Source organism: Camelus ferus, chromosome 13, assembly GCF_009834535.1.
Source record: "Camelus ferus isolate YT-003-E chromosome 13, BCGSAC_Cfer_1.0, whole genome shotgun sequence".
NCBI lineage: Eukaryota > Metazoa > Chordata > Mammalia > Artiodactyla > Camelidae > Camelus > Camelus ferus.
In genome coordinates, this window is record NC_045708.1 from 18003195 (window position 1) to 18015282 (window position 12088).

At 44.4% G+C, this 12088-nt stretch overlaps 1 protein-coding gene across 19 annotated transcripts in view; it reads right to left on the reverse strand.

The window, feature by feature from the left end:
• The window catches only part of PAFAH2 (platelet activating factor acetylhydrolase 2), a 57843-nt gene that overhangs the window by 20647 nt on the left and 25108 nt on the right, over positions 1 to 12088 (reverse strand). For 3 of the 19 annotated variants that reach the window (XM_032495539.1, XM_032495546.1, XM_006189500.3), the window contains one exon: positions 909 to 10952. The exons of the other annotated variants lie outside the window; for them this stretch is intronic. In XM_032495539.1, coding sequence (XP_032351430.1) covers positions 10858 to 10952 — 95 coding nt within the window. In that variant the 3' untranslated portion in view covers positions 909 to 10857. Of the gene's footprint in view, positions 1 to 908; positions 10953 to 12088 lie in introns of those variants that run through there. 19 annotated transcript variants of the gene reach the window in all.

Here is a 12088-nt window from a genome sequence, read left to right on the forward strand (position 1 = left end):
ATTTTATAGAAAAGGAAATGGAGCATCATATAACTCACTTGCCCAAGTTCACACAGTTGGGATTCACACCCAGGTCTGCCTGGCTCCAGTGCCCTCTCCCCAACACCACAATGGGAGCCAGGAAGCTCGGGTCCCAGTCCACTGATCAACCTTTATCACTGATTCTCAGTTTCCTCATTTTTTAAATAACAGGGGCCAGGTTAGAGAATGGCCTCTCTGGTCTCTTTAAGCTCCACTGTTCTTGGGAGGTGGATCTGATGAAGACAGACTGCATTCAGGTAGGAGAGAGGTGTACATCTGAGTCAGACAGGGTCCCCATCTCCATCTGACAGCACAACATCAACCAACAGAGATCCAGAGGCGCCGAGAGAGGAGTCCAGGTCTCCAAAGCATTAGTCATCGTCTGCTCCCACTCCCCAGGGGAACAGCAGGGACGCTGCTCCAATTATACCGGGATGATGAGGGACCTCTAGGATGATGAAAGGGTGGGAGAGACGTCAGAGGACACAATGGGACATCTGACTCATCCAGCCTGGAGTAGAGAAGGCAAGAAAGGACAGTTTTCAAGTCTCCACTGAGTATGGGGGCTGGGTGGCAGGGTGGAAAGATCACAAGGTTAAGACTCAGGGTGTCTGGGACCTGGGCCCTACTCCTGGCTCTGCTACTAACAAGTGGTACAACTTGTCTTTGACAAGTTACTTCGCCTCTCCAGTCTTCACTTTCCACACCTAATACGTTAGGAAAATGACTTAAAAAAAAACCCCACCAATTTATACAAAGAAATGTATACATTATAGCTAAAAACAACTAGAAATGGCTCAATTACCCTGGCAACAGAGAAAAGTGCTAAACAGACCCAAGGGGTGGGAGGCTGGGGAGAGTTGATGCAACAGAATGTTAAAATGCCATTTGAAATGCTGAATAACAACATTTATTGAACACTAACTACATGCCAGGCACTAGGCAGAAGTCTTGACAGACACGGCCTCACTTAATATCCTCAAGTGTCTTCCAAGGTAGGTATTATCATCATCCTTCAAATGAGTTAGCTGAAGCCCTGAGAAGCTAAGCCACCTGACACGTTAATAAGTGATAACCTCAGGACTCAAATCCAGAGGTCCACCTGACTTGGAGGGCTGTGACCGTCACCTTTACACTCTAGTGGCTCAGACTGTTGGATGTGAAGACCATGCAGAAACAGAAAAATATATGAAACAGTGTTAAGCGGGGCTGGGACCCTCTAGAATGATTATGTTAATACAAAAATGTTGGCACCAACATTAGGTTTGGAAGTTTGTGAACAATAGGCAATTCAGGACGCTGGGAATTTACTTGGGGATGCTGAAGTGAAAATATTTCTGCTTAATTTCTGGTGGTAGAGATGATGAAATATATAATACCTGAGTAAGGGGTGAGAACAGATGAAAGGGTCTAATAATTCATTTTCCAGGTGAGCGGAGGAGGTTCAGCTGCACTTCCTCATCACCCAGAAGAGACTGGAAATCTGGTCACGTGACTCTCCTGCTTCAATCTTTTCCGTTACTTCGTGTTTGCCTACATCACTGGTTCTCAACCTTGGCTGCTATTGGAATCATGTGAAAAGCTTTTAAAAACTGCTGATGTCCAGGTCCACTCCCAAAGATTCTTATTTAATTGATATAAATGCAGTTTTGGCATTGAGAGTTTTAAAATTTCCTCATGGGATTCCAATAAGCAGAAATACTTAAAAACCTCTGGCCTACCCAATAAAGGCCTAACTCCTCCACTTGGCATAGAAAGCCTTCTCCAGTTTCTTCAGTAAGCTCCCCTACATCCATATTTTTCGCCTGTTTTCTCCAAGGCAGTTAAAATATCCGAAACATGCTATGCTCTACTATTTACATATCTATGCCTTAACGTTATTTCCTCTGCCTGGAAGGACTTTCTTCTCCCTCAACTATCTGGAAAACTCCAATAGCAGGGTGGCCAGCCTCCAAGACGACTCCAGTAATTCGCACCTCCTTGTATTCATGCCCCTCTCTCACTGAAGAGGACTGACCTGTATGATAATATGATATTGTGGATATGATGGAGTATGACTTCCAAGGATGGGTCTTAAAAGACACTGCAGCTTCCACTTTACCCTCTCTTGGATCAGTTGCTTTGGGAGAAGCCAGCTGCCATGTCTTCAGAGACCTCTAGCTGGAGAGCTCCACGTGGTAAGGAACCGAGGCCTCCTACCAGCAGCCACATGAGTGAGCCAGCTTGGATGTGACTCCTCCAGTCCTGGTCAAGCCTTCAGATGACAGAAAGCCCAGCTGACACCTTGACTGCAACCTCATGAGAGATCTTGAGCCAGAACCACCCAGCTAAGCCATTCCAGAATTCCTGAGCCATGAAGTGTGAGGTATGTTCTAAGCTGCTACATTTGGGACTCATTTATTATGCCAGTGGATACTTAATACAAATACCAAGCTCAAGTACACGATACTCTGTGAAGCCTTTTTAGCCTTTCCCCTCTGCTGAAGTTGAACTGAACATCCTGTGCTGCTTCTAAGCCTGATACATCCCCTATTACAGCACGCATCACACGGGGCCTACCTGTGACTTGCCTTTCTTGCCTTCTAGATTCAGTTCCAAGGGGACAGGTCCAGCCGTAGTACAGGCTTCAATAAAATACTTGTAGAGTGAATGAACATCCATGAGAAAGGCCCACTTGAGGCTAGTCCAAGCTTCTTCCCTACACAAAAACTCCAAGGTATGGTTGCTGGATATCATGGACATCATAGTGAATGGGGTCCTAAGGATTTTCTTAATAATCCAACAAAACCCTGGCCATCTATGGAGGTATTTAAAGCATTAGACTGGAAATCAGAAGATCTGGATTTTTTTTTAAACTATTGATTTATACACTTTTATTTATTTATTTATTTATTTATTATTTAAATTTTGTGGGAGAGGGAGGTAATTAGGTCTATTTATTTATTTGTTTGTTTGTTTTTAAGAGGAGGTACCAGGGATTGAACCCAAGACCTCAGGACCTTGTTCATGCTAAGCATGCACTCTACCATTTAAGCTATACCTTCCCTGCAGAAGATCTGGATTTTAATTCAAGTCTGCCAACTACCTGATGAATTTCTCTGAGCTTTGGTTTCCTCTTGGGTCAAAAGACTTAAGGGCTTTTCCAGTTCTAAAATTCAATGATTCTATATTTTCAGCTAGTAATTACTCCTGATCCATAAAAGAAGAGAAAATAGGCTAATAGTGTTAAACCATAGCGAGGGTTCTTAGACTTGGCTGCATTATCAGGAATATCCCCAGAGCTTCTCTCTCTCTCTCTCTCTCACACACACACACACACACACCTTGTCCCCACCCTATACTTTCTGAATCAGCTTCTCTGGACATGGCCAGGCCAACTGTATTTTTATATAGTTTCAAAGTGATTCTAATGTGCATCTAGAGCTGAAAATCATGAATCTATAATATGTGGGTTAGAGATTTAAGAAAATTTTTCTGCCAGATGGTTGGCTTCATGGTTTTAGAGTATAGTACTGCTGGGCTTGTTTCCTGAACTGTTAACTTTATATGAAGTGGGTGGATGGATAAATGGATAGATGGATGGATGGACAGACCCAGCCTACTTCTACTACTAGAAAAGTAATTCAAACTGTACTGTCCAACTCAGTCAGGTCTTCAACAGAAATGACTCTTTGTATGACCCAACTGCTTAGGACACTTAATGGAGATCAAATTGTGGAGTGTTTTAGCCTGCATTGGGTAAAGAACCGCTTTACATTTTTGTTAGATACGAATGAACAGGAATTAAGAGCACTGACTTGGGAACCCAACAGTTTAGGCTCCTGGCTCCAGCACTTATTTACCTGCTGGGTGACTGTGGCTGGGCTAGCAAATCTTTATGAACGTCACTTTCCTGACCTGTTGTAGAGGGTAACATGCACTTCCTTATAGGAATGTTGTCAGGATTAAATGATACAATGTATGTAAAACACGGAGCACAGTATCTGGCACAGAACAAGTGCCCATTACATAGTAGCACCTATGGCAAAAACAAAATATGGAATTTTTATTATTAATAGCAATGTGTATTTGTCTAGTGCTTTGTAAATTACAAAGTGCTCTCACTTCTTACACTGAAACTCTCTCTCCCCCTCAAAAATCCTGAGGTGGGCAAGGTAGACATTAGTGACCCCACTTTACAGAAAAAGAAAGGCTCCGAAGGGTTCACTGGCTTTAGATCAAATGGCAAAAAAAAAAAAAAAAAAGAAAAGTGTCAGTGTCTGGATTCAGACCTGGGTGTGATCCCATGAAAATGAATAATTATATATGCACACTTGGCAGGCTGAGCATCTAGGGACCATCTGGCTCAGTAGGCTGAGGAGGACTGTATTTCTGAGCAGCTTCTTTTTTTAGATGAAAGCAAGATGGGAAAAATAAGCTGGCAAACTGCTTTCTCTCATTTTCAACATTAGTGTGATTTGTGCTCAGTTTTGCCCTTCTTTTAACTCTTAAATGCTACATGTCCATATATCTTGATTCACTCCACCTGCCCTTGGCTGCTCTGTCACTAGCTCTGCCCTGGGCCCCACAGCTGGCATCTGGGAAAACCTTAAAAAAAAAGGAACCAGGGGCAGCTGGAGACATCAGAGGATGAACACCAGCTGTTCCCAAGTCTGGCTGGGGAACAAGAAGCCCCCTGATGGGGGGCGGGGGCAGGGGACGATTCCTGCTCCCCATGTCAGTCAACAGGAGGATGCTTTTCCTATCCAACAGATGGGTCCTACTCCTGGAATAATGTAATAAAGTGCAAAACTAAATATGGCACAGGATCTATGTCTGTTGGGGAGCCTGAGACCATGAGATCAAGTGTTAGCTGAATCTAATCAAGAAGGCTCTCAGATGAGGTGGGACTCGAAATGGGCCCTAAAGGAATAGCAGTGTTGGGATGCACAGAAAGGAGGCTGGGAAGTTCCTGCAAGCAAGACAACATCGTGAGACAGGGTATGCGTGTTTGTTTAGGGGGTGGGTGGGCATATTCAGGGGATTGTGGAAAAAGAAGAAGGCATGGTAAGAAGCAGAGGACAGGAGAGGTAGGGCAAGACCAGACAGAATGAGGGGAGGAGACGCAGTTCTCCAGGGAAAAGGGAGTCCTGTAGATTCTTAACAACTCAGTGACAGAGACACGACCACCCCCTCCCCCCACATCCCAACTGACAGATTAGGAAACCGAAGTCATGAGAGAAAAGCACACACAAGAGGTCACAGAGTGAGGGGCAGCGAGAGTCGAGACAAGAACCCAGGGCTCCAGACGATCAGTTTGTTCCTCTTTCCATTAGACAACCCTTCCAGGCTAGTTTTGCTTTGTTTTTACAAAAGTGGTATTTCAGGCAGATCTGGCAGAAGAATGCAAGAGAAAAGAGAGGTTAGAGTCCAGGAGACTGTAAAAATCACTCCAGCGGTGAGCTGATGGAGAGGGACTATGCTCAAGTAAAATGGAAAAGATGGGCTGGGTGAGAACCACCAAGAGGGAAGAAAAAAGAGAGCTTGGTAGGAATTAGATACAGCAGCGAGGGAGAGAGCTGTGTAGAGGCAATTTGCTGGCCATTCTCAGGCCTGGGAGTTTCTCCTGACGAGGTCATGGGGCACTTTAACCCCAACCCCAGCCTCAAAGGCAGAGACAAAAATTCACACAACTAGCCTCTATGACAAACCCCCTATCCCCAGGTCCTCATCCATTTGGCCAGCCTCCACACAGACCTTCTATCGGGCTCCTGTTCAACATTTTAGGGCCTTTGATTTACACCTAGTGCTTAGATGTGCGTGTCTGGATGATTGGGTGTGGAATTAAAATTCAAACCAGAACCTAAGAGAGTAGATTCTCCCTGGTGGTGAAGACAACGTGCAGAGATAGAACTGTGGTATGGATTTTGATTTTTTATGAGATGAGCAGGGAGATCAGAGCAAAGAGAATGGAAAACTGTCTCTCTGCATCCAGCTCCACCCTCCCACAACAGCAGTAGTTGACTGGCAGTTAGCAGGCTCCATGTGAGAACCAAATGGAACTGGAGAAGCTGGGAGAAGAGTTAGACCAAGATCATCTGGGGCCACTCAGTACAAGGGCAGATCATACCTCACCTTATAGGTATGTAAAGAGGATCAAATAAATCACTACTAGTAATGGCTAATGTTTACCAAGCCCTTAAAATAGACACTGTGCTAAGTGCTTAGCATGCATTAATTAGTTCATTTAATTATTACAACCACTCTAAGAGGTAAATACTATTAAAATTTCCATTTTACAAATGAGGAAGTTGAAGCTCATAAAAGTTAATAAGTTAGCACAAAGTTACAGGGCTGACAGTGTTGGAGTTGCCTGATTTCAGTGACCATGTTCTTCGACGCTGAACTGTTCTCATCTGTCAAATCAACAGAGCATCTGGCCCCCAGTTCTCAGCAAAGCTCAGTTCTCCCCCCAATCCACTTCTCAGTAGCACCAAGGATATTACTGAATTTCAGTACAAGTCATACAGAAATTGTTGGAGAGTTTGACTTTCTTGATTCAACCTCATGAAATGATATTCCTCCTAACCTGACAGTTTAAAAATATGGGGAAGGTGCAAAACCAAGCATGTAAATGAGGCTGTGTGGCCCAGAGATTAAGAGCTTGGATTTTGATGCCTAAATTCCAGTTTCCCCAAATTCTTTCTTTTGAGAGCTTGATCAAATCACTTCTCTAAGGCTCTGTTTCCTCATACATGAAATAAGGCTAATATCACCAGCTCTCATGGAGTTACAGTGAACAGCACATGAGCTGATGCATATAAAGCACTGAGCACAGTCCAGGACACACAGTAAGAGCCCAGTAAATGTTGGCTATTACGATGATCATTGCCATCATTTTCCATGCAGCTATGGCCAGGGACATGTGGCCTCTACATCTGGCTATGATGGGACAGTGAGCTTCCTACTGAGGATAGGTCCCAAGTACAGAGTATGGCCTCTCCTGTCCCTCTGTCACTTTGCAGGCCCAGGGGTAAGTGATGCCCCAGAAGAAAAAGGGGGTAGATGAAGGTCCCCACAAGGCCAAGACATAAAGTTGGAGCCCATCAACTGACATTTCAAGAGTCCAGTAGTCTTCTTAAGGAAGGGCAAGCAGGGCAGCTGTGTCAGGACACACACCAGAAAGGGGCTTAGGGACAACTGAGGGCCTGACTCATCCAGGAAGTGGAAAGGATGAAGAATTTCATTCCATCCTGTATTTACTTACTGTCCTTCCTAACTGATGCACCATTCTGTGCACAGAAACTTTACAATATACCACTAAGATGTCTCCACAGGTACGGCCCTATAATGGGGTGGGGAACAAGAGGATACAAAAGGAACCCAAGACATCTTCTTTGCTTTTGGAAAGAATTCACTAGAATGTAATTTATCAGCACATGCCAATTGATATGCAGGATTACCTTGCTCATCTAAAGGCCATTTAACTGGTGCCTTTTGATTCCCTGGAAGTTAACAAAAAACCAGGGCAAAAGACCAAAGGCTGGTGATAACCACTCTTGAGTAGTCAAAGGAAGGATTACGAAGCCTAAGCACTTAAGGCAGTGCATTCTAGTTGCAGGAGAGTCCCTAAAGCCCTCTCTCAGTGACTGCTTAGTTCTACTTCAGACAGCTGTTAAGTAATGTGGCTGATCAGAAGTTGTAAACTTGAAGTGAACACGGAGACCTGCTGGGGGCTGCCACATTCAAGACAATGAAGAGCAATGCCTGGCAGGCTGACCACAAGGGAGACAACACAAACTATGAAAAGCAATGAAAAAGGTGCGGGGTCGGGAGGAGGTGGTGGTATAGTTCAGTGGTAGAGCATGTGCTTAGCATGCACAAGGTCCTGGGTTCAATTCCCAGTACCTCTGTTGAAAGAAGAAAAAGAAAAGAAAAGCAATGAAAAGAACTAAGAGGACAGCATCTGGGGGCCATGAAGTGTAGGTGCAAGTAGCTATCCACATCTTCACAGACCAGTGGGCACCATTGCTCTGACATTAGATCTGGTCACAGATGTTTTTGCTCTCTGGGGAAGGTATGGATGTTAGGTAGGGCCAGATGACTTATTCTGGCCAATGAAATGTGAATGGAAATAATGAGGGTTACTTCTGGGCAGGAGCTTTAAGAGTTAGTAGGGGCTTCACCATGTTCTCCCCCAGATCCACTATGGCCAATGGCCATGCTTCCAGATAGTGGCAGCTCTGCCAGCCTGGGTCCCCAGATGAGAGTAAAAATGATACAAAGCAGGGGGAGAGGGGTGTAGCTCAGTGACAGAGTGCATGCTGAGCATGCACAAGGTCCTGGGTTAAACCCCTAGTACCGCCATTAAAAGTAAATAAACAAATAAACCTAATTACTCTCCCCCCAAAAAATTTTTTTTAAAAATGACACAGAGTAGAGCCTCCAGCTGACCCACAGAGGATAAGCAGCATGGACAAGAAATAAATTTTTATTGTTTTTTGGGATTGTTTGTTACTACCATATAGTCTAGTCTATCCTGATTGAAACATCCTAAAAAGTTAAGAGGTCAGATCACATTAAGAAGTATGTGCATTATCTTTTTAGTGAATAACCATTAAAAAGTCAATATTACATCTTGTGGCTTAAAGAATAATTTTCAATTATATGGAAAATTCACCTACTCCAGTGATGCTAGATAAATGAGTCATTAACAGAACATGAACTGAATGGAGGAGATGGATCCAGTTTCCAAACAATCTTTCTCTAGGGGGGTTTCAGGTCTCCACAAAACATAACAGCAATATTTATGGCTCAAGGTATAGGTTGGGTCTCATGTGCTAATGCTGTCAGAACTGGCTTCTCAGCATCTGCAGAACCAGCCCCAGGCACAAGGGATGGTTCTTCTGGTTCTGTGAGTGCTGGGTGGCTCTGGTTCTGTGAGTGCTGGGTGGCTCTGGTCCCTTCTAGAGGTTGCATGGCCCTATTATGTATCTGTATGCATTCTCATAGAAGGAAATTCATAATGTGTTCTTTGGTAAAACAGCAACAGCTTCGGAATGCACTGTCTTATTAAGCATACATGGAACATCTATAAAACTGACCTCACACTGGGCCAACAAGTAAGTTTCAGATGAAAATCATATGGGTCATTTTCTCTGACTGAAAGCAATCAAGCTAGGAAACAACAGCTATAGGACAACCAGAAAAAACTCAAATGTTTGGAAAGTACATAACCCATGGGCTATACATACTTTCACTGAATCCTCCTAATTATTCATAATGCAGATCCCCATTTTAGAAATGCAGGAACCAAGACTGGAAAGAGAACATAATTTGCTCAAATTTACCTAGTTAGCAGTAGTGGAGCCTGTACTCAAAACCAGGCCATGGAACTCAAGGGCCCGGGGCTTTGTGCTACGTCTCACTGGAATCCACAGGTCCTCCCAAGGCAGGTCCACAGCCTCAACAGATCTGGTGTTTCACCTCTTAGAAAGAATAGCTGTTGAGATGGGAGGCTCCCAGCTTGCTTTGGTGACACTGATGTATAGAGATGCATTTCCCTTTTGCTCTTCCCTCCCCTGGGGTCCCCTACTCAAACTGAGCTGAGAAGTCTAGGGGAGTGGAGAGGAGTGTTTTGCATTGACGTTCCCAGATAGCTTGGAACGAGATCCCTGGGAAGACTTCCTTTCCTTTTAAAGTTTTTTTCCACACGGGCACAAGTGGTAAGTGATCAAAGAAAGACAGAAGGAAAAGTTACATCCAGATGGCTCCCCATCTTGCTGTAATGCAGATTAAACACAGAGAATATTCCAACGTATCACTAGGCAAACATGAGTATTAATATCATATTATAAATGGAACAGAATAGAAATTCAGTCTGTATCTTGACTCAATTTGAGGCTAGGGCCTCAGAGCCAGGAGAGAGACAACTATAGCACCCTGATTCTGAGCAAGTTGGAGGCTCATGACATCTGAAGTAAGACGCAAGACCAAAGTGTTCCTAGACTTCTCTCTAGGGATGGCCCCCTGAATTCGATGGCCTCCAAACTTCTTCCCTTTTGTGGTGAGGGCCTGTTCCAATCGCTACTTAACACTGTTATTCTACCTTCTCCATCTCAACCAACTTGTGTTGTTTCCCGTCAAGCTACATTTTCAGCAAAACTCAAAGACATCCGGAGCTTCTGAGGCACCCTCTGTCCCTCAGCTTCTCTCCCTAAGCTATCAGGACAATGCTGTCTGCCCCTCCCATGGGTTCACAAGTATAACTTAGTCTTGACTAAATGCTGGTACTATGTTTCATGCAATGAGAAGGCTTGAAAATAAACAGAAAATCTGATAGTGGTCCACATCCTAGAAAGCTACCTAAACTGCTCAGAGGCCCTGGGAAGGGAGAAGGAGAGAGGCAGGAAGAGACAGTGCCAGGTTGTCTCTGGCACCAGCGGTCCCGAAGATAGGAATTTTCACTCCATCTTTTGGCTGCATTTCTTCCACTGCAGAAGCCACATTAGCCCAAGGTGCGGAAGCAGTCTCCCTGGGTTAATTGGACTCATGGTGTTCAGCTTGGGGCTTGGGTCCTCCCCAGACCCACCCCACTGCTTGTTCCTCACACCACCAGGGCTCAGTCTCTAGAAAGTCAGTTTACCAGTCAGTAAGTGATCAAAGTCCCAACATGAGTTTAAGATTAACAAGTCCAAGATCAAAGTACCTAGTTACCAATCAGCAGTGTGATTACACCCTCTCAATCTATGAAGAAGGGTCATATTGACCACTTCCTGATAGGAGGCCATTGATGTCACTGGGCAGGCCCCAAATGGGAACTCAGCTCAGTGACATTTCACAAATGACCAGTTGTGCCTATAGGCTGGACAGATGGTGTGGGGCCCCAGGGGTTAGTGATGGTCCAATGCCTTCAATGAGGTTGTTCCATTGGTCATAGTTCTCTTTCAGGTCTGAATGAGGGAAAAAAAAAAAAACAGGAAGGTTAGGCAAATTGATGTAAGGTTAGATCAGAGAGTAGCTAACAGGGATTTAGTGGGTCATCCTAGAAAGAGGAGCACCTGGGATACTAAAAGGACTGGCTAAGGTGATTGTGATGGTGGTAGCAGTAATGATAACCACTATTCTTTCAGAGCCTTTATAAATGTGCTTCATAAATGGCTTGCTTAACCCATACAAACTCAGTAATGATAATAATAACAGAAGGCAGCATCTATTGAAGGAAAATATATTCTAGGGACTTTGCTAAACATGCATTGTTTCATTTAATTTTCATAATATCCCTATATGCTAAGTACTATATTGGCCCTACTTTATAGTTGAGGAAACAGGCTCAGAGAAGCTGCCTGATTCAACCAAGGTCATTATAGCTGGTAAGTGGTAGACTCAGAATTCAAAACCTGATAGGAAAGGGTGAGAAAGTGCAAAGCCCACTTCCAAGCTCGTGGATGTTGCTGAGCAAGAAGAGACCCTTCATACGCCAGCCGGTGGATGCAAATCCAGGGCCACCTCAGTGAAGTGCAGAAGGAATAGGACAGTGACATCACCAAGCGGCACAACACTGGGTTTGATTCCAGAGAGGGCCCCGGGATCATGGGCAGATGGATCTAATGACATGGCGAGAACAGTCAGAAAGGATCCTAGGCCGTAGGCTGAGAGAGTAGGACACAGCTGAGCAGGCAAATAGTGTTTCTGTTCAGAACAAACAAAACCTGGGACGGAAGGCACAGCCACTCTCCTTCATCTTTAAATCCCCAGGGCCCTGCCAAGAACCTGGCATGGAACAGGTCCTCAATAAACAAGTGCTACACATTCATTAATTCATAAAATACTGAGCACACCACTGTGTGCCACACTTTGTTCCTGGTGATAAAAATACAGCCACAGACAAATAGAAACAAACTCTCACTCTCATAGAGCTCACAATCTAGGAGGCAGAGATACCAATAAACAGAACAAACTACATAGGATATGAGAAGGTGAGAAGAGCTATGTAAAAAGACAGCCAGAAAGAAGCAGTGGTGGTGGCCAGGGGACAGGAATAAGGGGAGGAAGGGACGGTAAAATGCTTTTAAAAGGGTGGTCAAGG